The 20820-nt window shown below is 38.6% G+C and overlaps 1 protein-coding gene across 17 annotated transcripts in view; it reads left to right on the top strand.

The window, feature by feature from the left end:
• Positions 1 to 20820, top strand: part of REPS1 (RALBP1 associated Eps domain containing 1) — a 112672-nt gene that overhangs the window by 32326 nt on the left and 59526 nt on the right. For all 17 annotated transcript variants that reach the window (XM_038393866.2, XM_038393869.2, XM_038393864.2 and 14 more), the window contains one exon: positions 13133 to 13286. In XM_038393866.2, the coding sequence (XP_038249794.2) occupies positions 13133 to 13286 (154 nt within the window). The remainder of the gene's footprint in view (positions 1 to 13132; positions 13287 to 20820) is intronic.

The following is a 20820-nucleotide window of genomic DNA, read 5'->3' as shown; positions in this document are numbered from 1 at the left end:
GTTTTAAACATTTAAAATCCGCTGCCTGGATCCCAAATGGTGGTATTTAATGTCATTTCACAGGCGCTGCAGGTGCACTTCCAAAATTGCTACACTTCTAGTTAAAGTATATGTTTATACACACCCAAGCAATAGGCTTCACCCATGTCCATTTTTTGACTATGAACAAATTTGTAATGTATTAAACATAAATTATCTAGATATAAATTTGTCTGAAAGACAAGCCAGTAGTTCTTTTTGGAAGTGGTGGTGGGAGTGGTAAAAATAATTCCCCTCCTCGTTCCCTTAAAAATGCAACACTATTTAAGAAACAGGTGCTCTAACCTTTCCTTGGAATGTATTTATCTGTATCTTACTATTCAGTAAAAAGAAAAGGAGGACTTGTGGCACCTTAGAGACTAACAAATAAATTTGTTAGTCTCTAAGGTGCCACAAGTCCTCCTTTTCTTTTTGCGAATACAGACTAACACGGCTGCTACTCTGAAACCTGTTACTATTCAGTAGTTTAGTACTCTGCTTTATAGATTAAATTAACAGATGAGAACCAGAACGTTGCGAACATCATAAATACTAATCAGATTCTACAGTTAAATGTGTTACTTAATGAATTCATCTTTATTCATCTATGTTTTGTTTTTGAAGGAATGAGTGTAAACACTTTGTGACCTAAGCACTTTATTCCACTTGAGTAAAAGCAAGCATGCATGAATTCTTGGAGAAGATCGCTCTGCAAGAATGTAACTAGAACTCCTGATTCTTTTGCATAAGAACAAAAAAGACACTGGTGTGCGTTAAAGTGGGATTTTTTCATTAGTATGTTGATGATTTTTAGAACACCACCAATAAACATAACCAACCTTTACTCACTAGTTTCTTTAATTCTCCTACTAAGGGTTAAGCTGATTAAAGAGGAGAAATGGCAAGAGGATACACCTATGACTTAATTGTGCCTTCTGACAATTCCTTGTTTAGGGACTTATTGAGTTTGGGACTTTATCTCTCTTCCATGCTTAGAAGATAGAATGCACTTCCTAAATAAAAGCCAGGAAGGGTGTCATATGGAGTGCAACTACTGAAAATTGATTTTAGGCCCATACTCCTGTGCATATGTTAACTCTCCCATTTTTCCCATTTTCCTCCCCATTGTATGCTTTCTCCTGGGTTCCATCAGGGGAGTTGAGACATCCACAGAAAGTAGGGATGAGACATGCTACCTAGAAACTTGGGGGTATGGTGGCAATAGAGCAGCTTAGTCTGTGTGCAGCTTTCAAGGTGGGAGCAGTGTGTGGTAAAAGGAGCAGGGCAAGCAGCACTGGCATTGCAGAAGATAGTTTGGCATTATGATCCTAGCTTTCCTGGAGCTCTGGACAGATAAGTATGGAGCAGCCCCTTAGAGTGTCTCTCCCCATTAAAGAATGAAGAATCTCAGCTCTTCTCCTGCATGTTGCTCCTGTGGATGGGTATAACATTCTTAATAGACCTAGCCTTGTATTTTTCTAGGTTTGGCTGAGATAGCATTTGTGTCCACCACCCCAATTATGGTGTCTGGTTTCTTCATTTCCTCTTTAATGGGAGCTGCAGTTTCTGATCTAAGACTTATCAAGTTCCAGTTATTTTAAAATCATAACCCCAAGAGTTTTGTGCCTTCAAGTCCTAGTGCAAGGAACTTAATGTCTAGTAAAATTATATTTACTGGCTTTCAAAGTATGCCTGTCTCTCTCAAAATATGCAAATTAAGTATTGTATTGTCATGACATGTACATATGAACATACCATATGATCAAGAAACTCAACTTGTACAACTCTTAACTTGGAAGTTCTGCCACAGATAAAGGACAATATATGGATTACTGTTGTATGCTCTATGTCCCAAATAATAAAGGATTCTCCTTTGTGAAATTGTTCCTGCAAATCCCTACAACAAATTTGCATTAGATGACAGTGTAACATTACGATCTTGCACGCCAATTGTGGTTCCAAACAGTGGTTATAAATGGGACTATTCTTTTCCCAGCATAGCTTTGGAACATCCATTCCAAGTTTCTTCCCTCTTTCTGGTGGTCTAGATAGTTTCTAGTAACTGTCACTATATTACCCTAGCTACAAGTGTTTTTCTATTATTATAGCTGGTGGCCTGATTGGGAGATGCATAGGTGCTTTGTCTTTAGAAGATACACCTCTTACATTGTGGTAAAATACTGACAGCTGATTAACATGTTTAGTATCCCTGCTGTTTGTAGAGGAATATCTTTAAAGGACATTCAGCCCTGTGCAGTATCCACTCAGCTTGAGAAGGGAGTAGAGCCAAATGATAAAAGGTTGTTCTTTTGGTGAAGGCCTCAAGGGCTTGTTCCTAAGAATCCCAGAAGCTGAAACCTATAGATTTTTCTACAGATATGATCCCTAAAGGTCCCCTGCAGTGGATCAGTATGAAGAGCTCTCATTAGAATATAAGAGTCCTTTGTTCCATTGCTGGACACCCTTATTGAACAAGGAACAAAGCAGGGAGATGATCTGAGGAAGGGGAAAGTGGCTTCTTAGAAGAGAAACAGTCCTAGCACTTAGAGCTGTTTTCAGTGACTTGTTGGGATTCCCTATTTGATTTGCATCTATTTTGGTGTAATCTCTCTAAGATCAGACTAGTAAATATTGCCCTCAGGTAGATTGGTTTTGAGGGTTCCTGGAGCTTGGTACTGAAGATGCTGTCCGATCTGGTACACCACTGGAAGTTGTATGTGGTCTCTGGAGGGCTTTAGGTTTGTAATGTGATATTGGACGTTCTCTTGATTTAGAGAGAGAGTCAGTCTGGTGTTGGGTGTCCTATTCAAAAGTACTAGTCTTATTTTTATAAAAATCTAGTTCTGCCTTTGAACCTGTTAGTATTGGGATAAGTGGGCTGCTCTGTAAATCTGCATTCCAGATGTGGCTTTTCAAGTTTGAATATCAGGCTGTGATCTGAAGGGCAGATGCATAGCTCTTTGAGACTTCTCTCCTTGGTTCTGATTTCGCCCATTAAGATTTGAGTAGCTGTCTAGGCATTGTCTGGCTGGTTGGAGACAGTTTTTCCTCATGATCCTTTTTATCAGTTTAATTTCTGTGGGGCAAGTGACTTATGTGGCCCCAGTATCTTCTTACTCAGAGTTCTTTTCGTGTCTTGTCCAAGGTACAGGGACATGTTGAGTCACTTAATTTGTCTCCAAAGTCCAGAAAGACAGCACAGACTCCTAATCTTCTGGAAGCTAGTCTGCCTCAGTTGATACTTTTGGAGGAGGAAGGGGAGGGATAGGTGACTGGAGAGCTTCATGAAACTTCTGAGCATTCTGTAGATCACTCTCTGGTGTTTTTTCTTCATAATGAGATCATAGCAATGTCCTTCAGGAAATGAAGGAACATCTACTTGGGTTTTGGAGACTAACAATGGCTTTGCTAACTAATGGAGCTGGTCAAAACTTCTTGGCATTTCAATAAAAACTAATTGCAAAACAAAAAAGCACTTTTCTAATAGCTTTAACTAATGAAAGGCTATTGAGTCTACTTTGAAGGTCTGGCCATAGGCACTGATTTTCTAATGTGCTGGGGGGTGCTCTACTCCAAGCCCTGCCCCCACACCACCCCTTCTGCCCAAGGCCCCGCCTCGCTCTGCCTCACCTCTTCCTGCCCCATTCAGTCCCTTCCCCCGAGCACACCATGTGCCTTCTGCATGCTGTGGAACAGCTGATCTGTGGCAGGTGGGAAGTGCTGATCGGCGGGACTACCAGTGGGTGCTAAGCACCTACCATGTTTTTTTTCTGTGGGTGCTCCAGCCCTGGAGTCGGTAGGGCAATACCCTACCACTTTGTGACTGCCTAGAGGTGGATTGATCAGATTTAGCAATCCCAGATAAGGGGGCTGGGGTCAGCTGGCCAGCACCAGGCTGGGGTTGGTCTCTGCTGCAGGAGAACCAATTCAAGATCTGCGTGCAGGGGGTTAACTGTTAGGGTGGGTTAATGGTATGATTAATCCTTAACAGTTTACTGTTTAATATTTTACATCTCTAGTTCATTCTCATTTAGTTGGTAATAACAATGAAAGCATATAGATTTTCAGCCAGCCCTGGGTGTTAAATTGAATACTGCTTGTTAACTGTTTGGATTTATCAGTACACATTAATTTAAGCAATTATGTAGCTTAGTGTACTTCTATTTAGATTTTTACTTTTTAAATGTTTTAATGTGGTGAATGCCATACTTTATTTAATAGATTTTTTTATTTGATTTGTGTCAAACTGTATGCAGATGGAAATTTGAAATTCAATTAAAGGTATGAAAGCAGCATTTTAAAATTGTTTGTTAGTAGGGCTGTCAATTTCAGTTAACTGAAGCAATTAACACAAAACAAATTAGATTTTAAAAGTGTGATTAATCAGAGTTTTAATTGCACTGTTAATAGAATACCAATTTAAATTGGTATTCTAAATATTTTTGGATGTTTTCCACATTTTCAAATATATTGATTTCAATTACAACACAAAATAAAGTGTACAGTGCTCACTTTATTACTTTTTATTACAAATATTTGCACTGTAAAAAATAGTATTTTTCAATTCACTTCCATACAAGTACTGTAGTGCAATCTCTTTATTGTGAAAGTGCAAGTTACAAATGTAGAATTTTTTTTACATAACTGCACTCATAAACAAAACAGTGTAAAATTTTAGTCTACAAGTCCTCTCAGTTCTACTTTTTGTTCAGCTAAGACAACTACGTTCGTTTACATTTACGGGAGATAATGCTGCCCACTTATTTACAATGTCACCTGAAAGTGAGAACAGGTGTTCACATGACACTGTTGTAGCAGGCATTGCAAGGTATTTTACATTCTGGATATGCTAAACATTTGTATGCCCCTTCATGCTTTGACCAGCATTCCAGAGGACATGCTTCCATGCTGATGACACTAATTAAAAAAAAAAAAAGTGTTAATTAAATTTGTGACTGAACTCCTTGGGGGAGAATTGTATGTCTCCTGCTCTGTGGTTTTACCCACATTCTACCATGTATTTCATGTTATGGCAGTCTCAGATGACGACCAAGCATATGATGATAGATTTAAGAACTCTTTCACTGCAGATACGACAAAATGCAAGGGAGGTACCAATATGAGATTTCTAAAGAAGCTACAGCACTCAATTTAAGAAACTGAAGTGCTGTCCAAAATCTGAGAGGGACAAGGCATGGAAAACATGCTGTCAAAGTCTTAGAGCAACACTCAGATGTGGAAACTACAGAACCTGAATCACCAAAAAAGAAAATCCACCTTCTGTGGGTGGTGTCTGACTCATGATGAAAATGAAGGTGCACAGCTTTGGGTCATTATCAAGTAGAACACAGCTGTTCTCACTTTCAGGTGACATTGTAAATGAGAAGTGGGCAGCAAACATTATCACCAGTAAATGTAAACAAATTTGTTTGTCCTAGCACAGTGGCTCTCAACCTTTCAAGACTACTGTACCTCTTTCAGGAGTCTGATTTGTCTTGGGTAGAAACCTAACCAAGTTTTACCTCACTTAAACTACTTGCTTACAAAATCAGACATAAAAATACAAAGGGGTTACAGCACACTATTACTAAAAAATTGCTTGCTTTCTCATTTTCATCGTATAATTATAAAATCAATTGGAATATAGATATTGTACTTGCATTTCAATGTATAGTACATAGAGCAGTATAAACAAGTCATTGTATGAAATCTTAGTTTCTACTATCTTTGCTAGTGCTTTTTATGTAGCCTGTTGTAAAACTAGGCAAATATCTAAATGTACCCCCTGGAAGACCTCTGCATACCCTCTGGGATAGGCGTACCCCTGGTTGAGAACTGTTTTAGCAATTGGCTGAACAAAAGTTAGGACTGAGTGGACTTGTTAGCTCTAAAATTTTAAGTATTTTTTATTTTTGAGTAGTTATTTTTTAAAAAAATATATTTATAAGTTGCACCTTCCGGATAGAGATTTCACTGCAGTACTTGCATGAAATGAATTGAAAAATACAATTATCTTTTTTACGGTATAAATATTTGTAATCAAAACTAATATAAAGTGAGAACTGTGTACTCTTTATTCTGTGTGGTAATTGAAATAAATATATTTGAAAATGTAGGGAAAAAATCCAAAAATATTTATAATTTTAAATTGGTGGTGGTGTTAAACAGTGCGCTTAAAACTGTGATTAATTGTAATTATTTTTGTAATTGTTTGAGAGCCCTATTTATTAGTTAAATAAAATTACCTTAAACATTATGGACGCATAAGAAAAACAAGTTTATCAAAACAAATTTTGCCTTCAAAACTGATTTATTAAACGAAGGAACTATTAAAGGTAGTGAATTGAGTGATGACTTGTTTGTTTTCTGGTCATCCTGGGCCGGATTTTCAAAGGCATTTGGGTGCTTAGTAGGATTTTCAAAAGTGCCAAAGCAGGTTAGGTGCCTAACTCCAGTTGAAATCTATGGGAGTAGAAACCTAAGCAGGAGAGGTGCTTTTGAAAATCATAATTAAGCATGTATTTGCATCTTTAAGACCCTAAATACCTTTGACAATCTGGCTCCATTCCTTCAGGTTTTAGAACTCAATCTCATCCTTTCCCAGGAAAACAAGTTTTCTCGCTTTTTCAACTCCTGGTTGATTTCTCAGCTTTGAATAAAGTAATCCACATGTAGAAAATACTCTGCACTTCCAGCTAAACTGAAACCAAAAGTTTTTCTGTAGAACAAACTAAAAGTATGTATGTTTGGAAAAGAATAGACTGAAAATAATAAGATACTGCAGTGCAGTACATAAGATTGTGACATATTTAAAGCTTGAGGAGACCTAAGAAGTTGCATTCCCCCAAAAATTCTGTGATTAAAAAGGCAGCACCATTTAATTAACTGATACAGCATATTTTTATGTAATTTTCATAATTTATAAGTTTAAGCCTTAATGTAGGTTCTTGTTTGAGCAATGTCCCTATTGATGCTCCACTTCAGGTGTGCATGTGCCCCACGCACCCCACCTTTGATTGGAGATTTTTATTATCAGTGTCTGTTTGTCCCACAAATGTGCTGCTGATAATCGTGCCCGGCAGTAAGGCTATATCAGGCTGCATGGGTGACCTGCCTTCAGTTTCTTCTCAACTGCATCGGCCTGCCACAGAATTTATCATGTCTGCATGTGCGTTCCTCATGCAGAGTTTGTTCTACTTAGGGCTTGTCTACATGTAGTGTTGCAACAGTGCAGCTATGCTGCTGCAGCGCTTAGTGAAGATGCTATCTATGCCAATGGGAGAGCTTCTCCTTTCAGCATAGGTACTCCACCTCCCCAAGAGGTGGCACTATGTCAATGGGAGAAGCCTTCCCGTAGACATAACTCCCACTGTAGACAGTGCTATGTTGACATAACTACGTTGTTCGGGTGTGTGGATTTTCCACACCTCTGAGCAACGTAGTTATACTGACATAAGTTTGTAGTGTCGACCAGGGCTTAGTCTGTTAGTTGTAGGTAGTTACTGGTTGATGAAAAGATTTTTATTTCCTCCACAGAAATCTGCCTGTGCCAGGCATTTCCAGTTCACCAAGATTTAAATATTATCTCGTGTAAAAAGGCTGTCCCAGTCAGTGACATGCACTCTAAGTGTGTTTGCTGACTGGGAGAGTCACACATCCCACGGAAGTGTAACTTCTGTTTGCCCTCAAATCCAGGGCACAAAATAACCAGGAACTCAAGCTGCAGTTGAGCTGCTATGCACTAATAATGGAGTGCTCCTTTTGCTCTGCTTCAGAGTCATGTCAGGAAAACCCCCTGTACATCAGTCCCCGGGGGTCTCTAGTGCCCCTATGACTTCATTGCAACACTTCCCTAGAAAGGGGAAAGTCTCAGAGATCTTTAAAGATCCTAAGAAGAGCAGCTCTAATTTCCCTTCCAAGATACCCATCTCAAAAAGGCTTAGCTGCTCAACCAGGTCAGCAGCCTCAGACACTCTGTTCTAAAGATTTGGTACCATAGAGGCGAGGAGCTCCTTCGGTACCAGTGAGAACAGAGCCTATAGAGTTGGAGAGATTGGGGCCTTAACGACAGACCCTCTTTTCACAGTATTCTACAAGGACAGTGTTTCCTTACAGCCAGACTTCAGGTTTCTTCCTAAAGTGTCTTCTGAGTTTAATCTGAATCAATCATTTACTTAGGAGTTTTCTTTCCAAAACCACATTATTCCAGCCTGGAGACCATACTTGAACACTCTCTTGACATCTGGCTTCCTAAAGGATATCTATATAATATATCTATATTCCTAGATAGTAGATATACAAAATGATTTAATCTTAAACTGTTGGTTTTGTTAGCAGAACTTTCAGATCTGTTGGCAATTTCTGTCCAAAGATTATGAAAAATGAATTTTGGAGTGTATTAAGGCAGCATTCCACCCCCTGCTGGGGCATCAGTTTATTTGACAAGGTCACAATCTACATCTGTGGCTCTGCTTAAGTCTCTCAGTTGCTGAGATCCACAGAGCGCCACATGATCTTCAGAACATACCTTCTCCAGTCACTGTGTCTTAGTTTATACTTTTAGATCTAATGAGGCAGATGACAGTACCTAAGAACAGCCATACTGGGTCAGACCAAAGGTCCATCTTGTCTAGTATCTAGTCTTCCAATATTGGCCAATGCCTGGTGCTTCAGAGGGAATGAACAAAATAGGTAATCAAGTGATCCATTCCCCGTCGCCCATTCCCAGCTTCAGGCAAACAGGCAGGGTGGACAGGGATGGTGTCTCTAGCCTCTAATAGCCATTGATGGACCTATCCTCGATGAACTTATGTAGTTATTTTTTGAACGCTTAATAGTCTTGCCCTTCACCACAGCCTCTGGCAAAGAGTTCCATAGGTTTACTGTGCATTGTGTGAAGAAATACTTCCTTTTGTTTGTTTTAAACCTGCTGCCATTAATTTCATTTTGTGACCCCCTAGTTCTTCTATTATGAGGAGTAAATAACACTTCCTTATTTGCTTTCTCTTTTCTCTGTTCTGGACTCAATTCTGAAGCTTCCTCCTCCTTAGGGAGGTATTGCATGGGAGTAATCTGAAGAAGAGATTATTCAGCCTGTTCAGTAACTGTGTTTTTGAGATGTCCCCCTATGGGTGCTCCACTACTTGCCCTCCTTCCTCTCTGCTTCAAGGCTTCCTTTTGAGGTTCAGCGTTAGAGAAGGAACTGCGCGTAGTTTGCCCATGTAGCCTGATATAGCCTCAGTGCAGTGCAGGAGGATATCAGCAGTGCATGTGCAGAATGAATGGATACTACTAGTGAAAATCTTCGATCATGGGCACATGTGCACCTAAAGTGGAGAACCCAGATGGAGATGCATCTTGAAGAACCACAGTTGTTGCTATGTCATAATTCCAAGTTTAATGAACAGGTTTATTTTTAAAAAGAAAAATGGACTTAATATAAATTTTAAAATCAAATTTAAATTAATCTGATTTTTAAAATTCATCGGTTTTTATCCACCCTAACTAGACCTCACTTAGATAATGAGGGAGGTTCCATAGTTTAGATCTCAAGAGGTCCACAAGTTCTTCTCTGGGCAGGACGAAACCTTATAAGAATTCTGTCATTTCTGGGATTTTGGAGGAGGGGGGAAGGAAGCCTAAAAAGGGGGGTAATCCTTGTCCCAATTATCCAACTAGGAAAAGAGCCTACTGTATATACACATCTGTTACACATCAGGCCAAGAAGCCCACACAAGGTGGATAAGGCCTTAGTGGCTACGGAAATTATTCTCAACCTTTTTTGACTTGTAACTGAATATCTTTTTGCTGAAAATTTCCTGGGGGTTATGCAGGAGGTGGTCCTTCAGAGATTTACCACCTAAGGCCTCCTTCTGAACTTAACTTTAAAAAACAAACTAACAAAAACCAACAACATTTCATTGTGTAGAACGAAGCTCACTTACCAGTAATTGAACTGGAGTTTTCGAAGTACTCTATCTCTGTAGATTCCCACTGACTATCCTTCCTTCCATGTTTCTTTGGAAGCTTTTTTTGTAGCTCATAGTGAAGATAAAACTGAGATATTAAATGTCTGACCTCCCTTGCAACCAGAAACATAACTGCCAAATACACAGGGCCTGCCTGTAACCCAGTGGACATGGAAACCAAAGGAAAAGGGATGAGAAGACCATTTGTAACAAGCAGTGTAGAAATTAATGAATCATGGCCCTAAAGGTTTTGTTTTGGAATCTGTTGTGAAATTATCACATGTAGATTGAAACCTGTGTTGAGGAATAGGAAGCCTCTGAGATTCTTGCACTATCAGTTGTATAACTGTAGAGTATTAAACTCTCAGAGCATACTGGTTTATGCATTTTTGGCAAGATGAAAAAAATGGTGTCGGACTAGGATAGTCTAATTCACCCACAAACATAGCTCAGTCTAGTCTAGACATTCAGTCTTGAAGTTGGGCTACCAAACATCAGGTTTAACAGTTGACAAACTATTACTTAGATGCATGTCCTGTTTTAATTTCTGGGTAAAATTTTCTTGGATATTTTTCTTTTTGAAGCTGACCCCAGCTGCTTTAGCATTATAGCTTATATATCTAGTCAACATTAATCTTGCTGCCTTAAGGGTGAACGCAGAGCAAAAGAAAACTTGTGACTTTTATTGCCCATTTAATATATAAAGTGCCTCAGTGTGCAGTTGTCTTGTACTGAAATCAGGTACTGATATTTTTTAAGCTTTTTGCTCTCTGGGAGACCTGATTCACCTTGCTTTGATGTCATTATAGTGTTGTTTATGTTTATAGATCAAAAAGGAGTAGTGAACAGCACACATTTTTACCAGTTCACCTTAGGCTACATGGGAGGTTGGACCTTGTCTGTAGCTGTATGGGCTAGTTAATATGGAAATGCCATTCTTAATAAAAATCTTCCTCGTTTCTTGACGAATGATTTAAAGGGGCATTTCAGTTTTTTCTATACTGTTTTTCAAGATATCAGGGAGTAAATAACTTCTGTTGCATACTGTTTCCTGCAAGAGATTGTGTGCTGTTTTAAACTACTGTAGTCATAAGTACAGGTGACACAATTCGTATACAAGACACCTATTGGATTCATTAACAAAGACCTTTTAGATAGTTTGGTTAGAGTTCTAAGTTTTGTTTAATGGAAAGACAGAGCTATAGAGAGAGCATGTTTTTCAATTTTCTGCATGCTACTTTTTGGAGAAAGGGAGCAACTTTATCATAGAATATCAGAGTTGGAAGGGACCTCAGGAGGTCATCTTACTCCAACCCCCTGCTCAAAGCAGGACCAAGCCCCATTTTTGGCCCCAGATGCCTAAATGGCCCCCTTAGGGATTGAACTCACAACCTTAGGTTTAGCAGGCCAATGCTCAAACCCCTGAGCTATCCCTCCGCAAATTGACAATATCTGTTTAGAAAACCTGACTTCACATAGGGATTAGACATGTGATCCTCTGTTCCTGTGTTATACCAATAAAATAAAAACCAGCAGGGATCTTATTAAAGGGGAAAAGGCAAAATGCCACATCTATTGTGAATACAGAAAGAATCCTAGTAAGCAGTTAGTTATAGCTATAACATTCCATTCAGTTTCATATTTATTCACACATTCATTCATACACACACACAGGTTCTGCAAGGTTGTTATCATAGTTACCAGCCTGAGAGTTGCTCATGCCAAGCCACTGGCCAGGTGACCTGGAGATGAGGAGGGAGCAGGTGCTTGTCAGATGCTCATCTGATGCTCCTGGAAGTTGGTTTGCAGAATCAGACCCCAAAGTTCTCACTTTCTAGAGTCCATTTTTATAGGAATTTCTTCCTATGCCAGACTATGGGAATTGCTTCATCATGCTGTTGCTGAATCAATCAGCAGATGGCACATTCCTGATGGTTCTGTGCTGCCAGATGTTATCTTGTTCTTTAGTTCTGCCATTCTTGAGTCTGTTGGGTGGATTCCAGTCTGCCCTCCAGGAGTCCTCTGGTTATTTCCACTTGACACCTTCTTCAGCCAATGGACACTGGATTCTTAGGCTGGCACCTCCCTGATCATTCAGTTATTATCCACACCAAACATCCATCCACATACATCCTCTATCTCTATTTTAATCACAATTGTTAACAAAGTGAGATGAATACTACAAAAGGGCAAGGAGTCTCTGGGTGCTGTTTCTGTTAGAGTATTACTTTGAGTCTCTCTCTGTGTGAGTGGTGGTTGTTACAAAGAATTGCTTTGAGAACAGACTCTGTCTTAGAAATGTACTAACACAATTAGCAGTTTGCAAGTTTCACACATAGAGGGAGAGAAACAGTACCAAAAACCAAGAGACCTCTTAATAATACTCTGGAATTTAAACTATGAGGAATCAAACTCATTTGTGATTTTAATACAGAACTTCTTCAATATGAGCCAACACCTGTCCTTGTTCAGTGGGAACTGAGCTGTGAACACACTTGTGTTCTGGACAGGATAAAATTCTCCTTCAGAAGCATTCTGATGCCATAGCCACTATATTGGTGTGACCAATAGTGAGCTGTGTTTTCGATGGAGTCACACTTTTTGTTTAAAAACATTCAGATGCAATTATTTCAAATAAGTTAAATATCTGTAGCCTACTAATTTAAAATTATATGTTTACCTCTAACTTGCTATTGAAATGGAGATAATTGCTTGAATTTAACCCATTTGGCATGAGCTAGGTGGGACAGTGGGTTATGCAGTTAGGAACCTTTCTTCTTTTAAAACCTGGGTTCAAATGCAGCTTCTGTCACAAGTGAAAGAGCTTTATGGTCACCTACTCTTTCATATGCATGTTTGCAAAACCAGTGTAATTTGGCCCCATTGTTGTCCCTCAAAAATGCTGTGGGTCCAGATCATGATGGATTTGCACTTCTGGGTGGCGGAAAAATATATCCAGTGTCAATTATACTGTGCCTAACTCCTGCTGTTCTCTCACTGTTATAAATATTAAAATCTTCCCTGTTCCAAAAAAGGAATATTTTAAATCTACTGAACAGTTGTTTTTAGAAATAATGTTTTTAGATAGGTTTTTGTGATTTTAGTGATACAGTACAAAATTTTTAAAAGTTCCTTTGTTTTATTAGGAGTCCACATCTCCAGTTGTTTCACCACAGCAGTCCCCACCAACCTCTCCACATACATGGAGGAAGCACAACCGCCATCCCAGCGGAGGGAATAATGAACGACCTCTTGCTGGACCTGGGCCTTTTTGGGCTCCATTTAGTGAAGCACAACCAGGTATAAATGTCTTATGTTATCCTTCAAGTGTTGCCTGACGTTGTGGAATTTAAAAAAAAAAAAAAAAAAAGTTTAGGTCAGCTTAGATTTACATTTTCACTATGGACAGAATAAGTAGCAGAAAAAGGACAGGAATACATAGTATCGCTCTACACAGTTATCAAGAGCACCTCTGTTGCAGTTCATTCTGTTAAATTGGTGCCTGCCAAAACTGCATAATTTGCAGCAAGGCTGTGACAGACTCATCACCTAAGTCTGATGTGGAAAATGCCAAAAATTGTTGCAGGAGGGAGAGGATGGAACAGTTGCATGTGTCCCTAAATGAAATTTATAGTAGTATAAAACTGACATTTTCTACTCCTGGGGAAATTCTGCACCAAAAAATTAAAAATTTTGTGGACAATGTTTTAAAATTCTGCATATTTTATTTATTTGTCAAAATAACACAATATAATAATGCCGGTTTCAGTTACTTTGGTCATTTATTTCAAAATACCTGTCAGCAAGTATGTCTGTAACAATATAGACCAAAAAAATAAAAAAAAGATTCAAGAAATGTTTTTTTTTGACAAATTGATTCCTTACCAGGCATATTAATACAGAACTTTGAGTAATTCCTTTAAACTACAATACAGAAACTTATTTCCTGCACCCTGCAGAAGCTATGAAAATGCTTGGGAGGAGTCAGGGGTAACAGAGGAGCTGACTGAGAGGGAAGGAGCCTGGAGGTGAATTTGTAGGGTTGTTGAGTGTGGGTGGGACAAGTATGAAACAGGAATTTGGGGGAGGAGGAGGAGTATTAGGGAGTTGGGGAACCTCCCCAGTGCAGACCCAGGCTGATCTCTAGCCTTTCCCATTCAGTCAGGTACATCTGCCTCCAATACCCAATGGCCCTGCAGCCCCCCTCCCATTCAGCCCCTGTCTCAATGCTATCACTAACTCCTGAGCCTATGCCTCAGTCTGTGATCCCCCCCCCCGGCCCTTCTGAACCCCAGTCTGTGACACCTCCACCCAGCAGTCCTGTGTGCCCTGCTCTGACTATCCTGTGCCTCCTTACCTGGCCCCATTGTGAGGAATACAGCCTCTCCCTCTCCCTCTCTATTGGCTGGTTGCCCTCTGTTCTGGCACCACAGCAGCCCCTGGTGGGCAAAAGGTGTAATTGCAACACCTCTCCAACAGAACTATATTCTGTGGAGGAAAAAAAACATCTGGGGTGAGGAGGGGACATGAATTCTTCATGTGTCCAGTGGTGGAGAATTGCCCCAGGAGTAATGTTCCTGAAACTAGCAGTAATCTTCCCTATCACTGTGTAAAAATGCAGCTTGAGGGGAAAGCAATAACACTACTATATTGTATGTTTTGAACTATGCTTTTCTTTGAGTAGGTTAAATGAATTTCAGGTTTTTTTTTCAAAACTGAGACCTTAATACTTTGAGTTTTTACTTTCTCTAGAGCTTCTGTCTATATTTAAGATCCATATTCTTAAGGTCTTGTGGTTTGAGTTATGTTATGGTGGACTAATAGTTTGATACTCTGTGTGCTGGTACATCCAGTAGGCCTGTGTAAATTTTCTTTTTGAATAGTAACAAAATATCTTGTCTGATCCCAGTGTTTCTACAAGTTCCATTTTCTTTTCTCCTCTCCCCTATTGTTCCCAGGTTTTCTACTTACAAGTGAATCCTAATTCAGGTTACATTTCTGCTTTTAGTATTATTTCTTGTTATAATATATTATCTTTTAAATTAGCATTTGGATTATTTTTTATATTTAATTTGAATACTTATGATTAATAAGGTGTATTATAATTGGACCACTATTTTTCAGTACGTCCTTTATTGTAGTCACGACCATACTTTGAGGACCAGGGAACTTCTTATGTGAGAATTGGCTGATGGTATTTTCTTGAGCTGTCAAGTTCTAAGAAAAGACAACAATTTGTTTTTATTTTCAGGGACATATAGACAGCCTAGATCAGGGGTCGGCAACCTTTCAGAAGTGGTGTGCCGAATCTTCATTTATTCACTCTAATTTAAGGTTTCATGTGCCAGTAATACATTTTAATGTTTTCAGAACGTCTTTCTATAAGTCTTTAATATAGAACTAAACAATTGTTGTATGTAAAGTAAATAAGGTTTTTCAAATGTTTAAGAAGCTTCATTTAAAATTAAATTAAAATGCAGAGCCTCCCCCACGACCAGTGGCCAGGACCCGGGCAGTGTAAGTGCCACTGAAAATCAGCGCACGTGCCGCCTTTGGCATGTGTGCCATAGGTTGCCTATCCCGGCCTAGATCATATGCAGAGGGTTGTGCCAGTTATGTTGTCTCAACAAGTATCATGCCCTAGTAGTTAGGCATGCTTATAAATTATCTGATATAAAGATCATACAGTTTCTTCATTGTGCACGTCGCACATTTACTGAGTACCACAGAACAGGTTTAGTCAAACAGTTTTAACAGCCCTACTTAGTTTGCAGTTTTTAATGGATAAATTGACTTCCCTCTTCACCCCTGCATATAGTAGAATACTTGAGACCCTAAATTCTTACAGGCTCAAACGCAGATGAGCTATTTCAATTTTCAAAGCCAGTGGATTCCAGGGATTCATCAGTAACTTGCTCTTTATTCATTTTTCATAACTACAGTAGTTTGCTGCAGAATTCCATATTAATCAGTCAGTTCTGGCAAAAATATTCCTATTCAGTACCTATTCAGTGAATGAATTTACTGACTCTAAAATGCTGTCAGAATTAGACCAAAAACTCAACCCTCTTAAATTTGGTCTTTTGTCACTTCCTCCAGATATTTCCTACACTGAAACACTATTTACTGTATTCAAAATTGTTCATTGCAGCAGGATTATCTGTATTGCAAATGCTATCTCCTATCTCTAGTTTCTAGCTAGAATAGGTTTTAATATTTCTGTTGTAGCTCACGGCAAACCATGTCCATCCTGATTCATAGTGGAAACACTTTTCTTAACAAAACTAGTGCCTTGGTATGAATCATAGCTATGCTTTACACACACACACAACAGTGGGGGGGGGCGAGAGAGAGAGAAGTGGTGATAGTACTCTTAAGTGGGGGTCTAATAGTACAGGCTAGAATGATGGTGTTGGGCAGTGCTCTGCAAAATTCCAAATCCAGCTCTGCCAATAGTCCTAACCTTGGAGATTCCCTTCCTGTTCCAGTCTTGAGTGTCTCTTGAATAATCAGCTAACTGTCAAATTGAGTCACTTTTTTCTGTTATGTTCCAAAAGTTCCAAGAGGGTTTAAAGATGAGACCATAATATTTTCACTTGTAATCCAGACAGGTGATCCAGGTCTCTCTAGCTATAAATCCAGTATGTCTCATGCTAGGATTTAGAGAAGATTATCTTGATATTTAGGACTAGTTATTAGAGTTATCTTTTTGCAAGGGACGACTCATTGCCTGTGTCCCCTGTATTACCTTCTCCTCAAGTTCTACATTGAATCCGTCACTGTTTAAGAATATTGAATTTATCACCCAAGAAAAAACTTTATTTTAGTTACCCTCCTGGCCCCATTACTATAGTGTCTGAGCACCATATAGTCTTTAGTACATTCATCCTTGCAATACCCCATTGAGGCATGGAAAGGCTATTACCTCCGTTTTACAGATGGGGAGCTGAGAACCAGAGACAGTCTTCCCCAAGGACATTCAGGAAGTATAGTTGGGCAGGGACTTGAACTCAGGTCTCCATATCTTCGGCCAGTACCTTAATTCTTGAACTATCTTTTCTGCTGGTATTAATCTTCCATTTGTCTTTTCCAGTTTCTAAAGGAATGCCTTAGCCAAGCTTCATGCTCCTTTGATCATTTAATTATTCTGTGTGTTGGCATCCAAGTCAAGCACAGACCCAACTAATATCTGGGTGGTGATGTATGGAAATGGTTCTTACCAACCCTTTTATAAAGTACAGAATATTGCTAGAGTTTGGAAAGCTGAAAGGCTTATTAGCCAAAATATGGTAGATTAACTATTTCCTGGTGCTAGTAAACTTGCACCTGTTGGATGCCAATAACCAAAGTGTATGAATTCTTTGTTTAAATATATTGTCACCTGTGTGTGCATTGAAAAACAAACTCTTTAATGCAGGGGTGTGTTGTCACCCGTCAAGGAATAAAAACTATACTGTTCTCAGTTTTGATATTTTCTATATGCTTTTTTTTTTGGTCCAGTGCCAAAATTCTATTACTAGATCAAGGAGCCAGTGATAATTTTAAGGTCCAATATTCCTTTTATTGTCAGGGTTTGACTCGCATGCCTCATACTGTTTGGAAACTGTGGTTACTGTTGACAAAATGGTTACTGTTGCCTAGGCAGATTGAGAGATGGATCTTACAATCAGATCATTCTGATTATCATCTTGCTGCCTGGTACTTCAGTTAGGACACCATTTTAATGTGATCTTGTAGTTTGCTAGAAGCGAAGGTTTTTGTGTAGTCTTAGAGGATCTTGGATTTGTGCCCTTTTGTTTAAGATATAAAAAGGCCTGAAAGGTGTGTGCAAGCTTTTCTTTTTTTTACCTTGAATTCAGGAATGTAAAGTCTTGTCTTGGTTTTGCTGGAATAATTTTTGGAGGCCCATGTGGATTCTCACCCCAATTAAGTGGTAGAGTTTATTCTAACAAAAGTCTGTTCTCTTGAGTGTTTCTCAGGAATTTGAATTAAACAGATGCGAACAAAAATTTTAAATAATCTGAATACAAATTGCTTCCCCTCTCAAACTAAGCTTCAGTTATTGATCTGTCACAAACATACTACTACTCCAGTTCTCCAGAGTTTCCCAGGGGAAAAAACAAAACGGATGCTTGAACTTATTATGAAAAGGAAACAGCTCTGTCCACAAAAAAGTCATGCCTTTATACCTAATCAAGAGGAAAAAACAGCACAAACTTTTTTCCTTTTGCATAGCAGTTTAAACTCCAGATCCAGCAGTTAGAAAGTTGGCTGCTAAAAGCTTTTCAGAAATGAAATGATGGTTGAAGTGGCATGGCAGAATAAGATGGTAATCAAATGACACCATTTTAAGGTCTGTTACTTCATAATATAATAGGGCTAGAAATAGAACTTTTACCAAAACAGGTTTTTTTGGAACTTTATCAGTGTTCCCAGTTAACCCTGGAGTGTAAGTATGTTGGAATGTAGCCCCAAACCACCTCAATTTGTTCTCCATGGTGAAGAGAAGGATTATCTTGTAGTTCAGGAAACCTGCAACCTGAAAATATGGGCAAATTTGGAAACATTTAACCTTGTGAGTAAAGGGCTTATCCTAGAATCCACCCATATCTCTGGTCCTGGACTGTTTGCTATACTTGCATGAGCCTGGCAACTGCATTCCCTTATAGCTATTTCAACAGCTAGAAAGAATTGAGTTACAGGCTTCAGTGGCAGACCCCCACAAAGATAAGGGATCCCTTCATGCATACCCAAAACTTATCCTAAAGTGGTGACAGACTACATCAACCAGTCTGTCTTCCTTCCAAACTTTCACTCCCATCCCAGTGAGCCCATCTTCACTCACTGAATGTGAGGAAAGCTCTCTTGATTTAAGAGAATTATTGAAGGTCTTAGTCCTAAGAGATTATTTGTGGCATATGGGGTGAGAGGAGTTAAAGCCCATTCCACATAAATTACTGCTCAGGGTGGATTTGATTTAAATCAAATTATTTGATTCAAATCACTAGTCAGGAAGACTGTTTAATCATGGATTTCTCCATAAAAGTGCATTCTTGTTGGTTGTTATAACCTTAAGACATATTCTTCATAACTCAGACAGACGTAGTTTTCATTTTTAGAAGGTACACACTATACATTTTTAAGTGATTTTGAAAATTTTTCTGATTAGTTTTACAGATATATCAGAAAATGAATAATTGAAACTATAGAAAATTATGGTGATCTTGAAGGTGGATAGTCTTCAGAATCCTGTATGTTGAGAATGGGTTCTCATAAACTAAGTCAATGCAGTTATTTATTACCTGTTTTAGCCCACGAAAGCTTATGCTCAAATAAATGTTAGTCTCTAAGGTGCCACAAGTACTCCCCGTTCTTTTTGCTCATTTAGTATTACTCATTGCATTCACTGACAGTACTACTTTAAAGATGAAATTGTAAAAGGAAGATCTGCCTATTACAACTATTTATTTTTTATCACAACTGCATCTAAAATGATAGTACCATAGAGTAACAATTATATATTTTGCTCAAACGTGAGAATTCAAGAATAGTGCAGAAGGAAGACGGGCAGTCCTTAAGAAAGAAGTATGAAATAAAAAAGTTTACCAACCTGAAGATCCTGCATGTTCAGACACATTCCTTTCATCATCTTCAATGCAGCTTCCTCCTGAGAAAGAACACTTCTCATGATGTTGTTTCATTAAGCTAATCAGGCCTTGCATTTCTTTGTTGTACTGTTTGCATTTTGCACGCATGCCTGTCTTACCCAGAGGTAGAGGAACTTCATTAAAATATTCCCAAACTGGGTCTCTTTTACGGTCTGCTGGCATTATAGGTTTTCCCTTCTAGTGAGAGAATGATATGGTAGATCTCAAATCAATGAAGGCTACATTCAGAAAGACCTCAAGACTTCTGGAGTATGCTGCTCAAACAGTTTCACTTTTGTTTTGTTCTCACATTTATCTCCAGACTTCTTTTCCTTGTGCAGATCTGTTCTGCTCCCAACAATCTTCTATTCATTGAACTTTTTGAAACTTTGCACATTTAGAGAGAGGTAAGGGATGGACACAAATTTGCAGAGGGACAATAGTGTTGAGGTCTGTTATTTCTCACCTCTGTATATATATTTATTTATTTATTATTTTTATTTAAAAACATTTTTGCTGTTAACAAGCATGTTATCTCTGGAGACACAAATCCACAGATTGAGAACTACAAAACTAAGCATCTCTGATGGTATCTTCTAGACTGAGCACTGAGTCCTCTTGGGTAGATAGAAATATTAACCTAAATAATCTATTCAGAAGCCCCTGGAACCACATAAGATACCATGAACCTTAATCCATGAACTATTGGACCTCATTTACAAAACTTTTCTTAAACATTACATGAATATATTATCATAAAATAGAATTAGAATTTATAATCCCTATTCCATTGAGAGATTTTAGAGCTATAATATATTTTAATTAAAACTGTATTTAGATAGGTTTTTTCCTCAAAAATCATTTTATCAAAAAAATCTGATTTAAATAATAAAATCCGATTTAAATAAATCTAATTATTTTTATTTTTTAAAATCATTGATTTTTATTCACCCTGCTGTGTCAGTGACACATTTAAAGACAAATTCCCATAGGAGAAATGTATAGCACAGCCACATGGAGTTCAGTTCATGCTTTTACTAAGCACTGTGCGTTAGACTTATTCTCGGTGTTAGATGCGAGACTTGAGTTCCTTGGCCTTCATCCATTCCAAGAGGTGTTGCTCTTGACTCTCCCACAAGTGTGCATGCACAGAGGACCTTGAAGGACTGTGGCCCAGTGAAGAGAGA

Source organism: Dermochelys coriacea, chromosome 3 (genome assembly GCF_009764565.3).
Source record: "Dermochelys coriacea isolate rDerCor1 chromosome 3, rDerCor1.pri.v4, whole genome shotgun sequence".
NCBI lineage: Eukaryota > Metazoa > Chordata > Testudines > Dermochelyidae > Dermochelys > Dermochelys coriacea.
The sequence above is the reverse complement of the archived record's forward strand: the minus strand, read 5'-3'. Positions and strand labels throughout refer to the sequence as shown.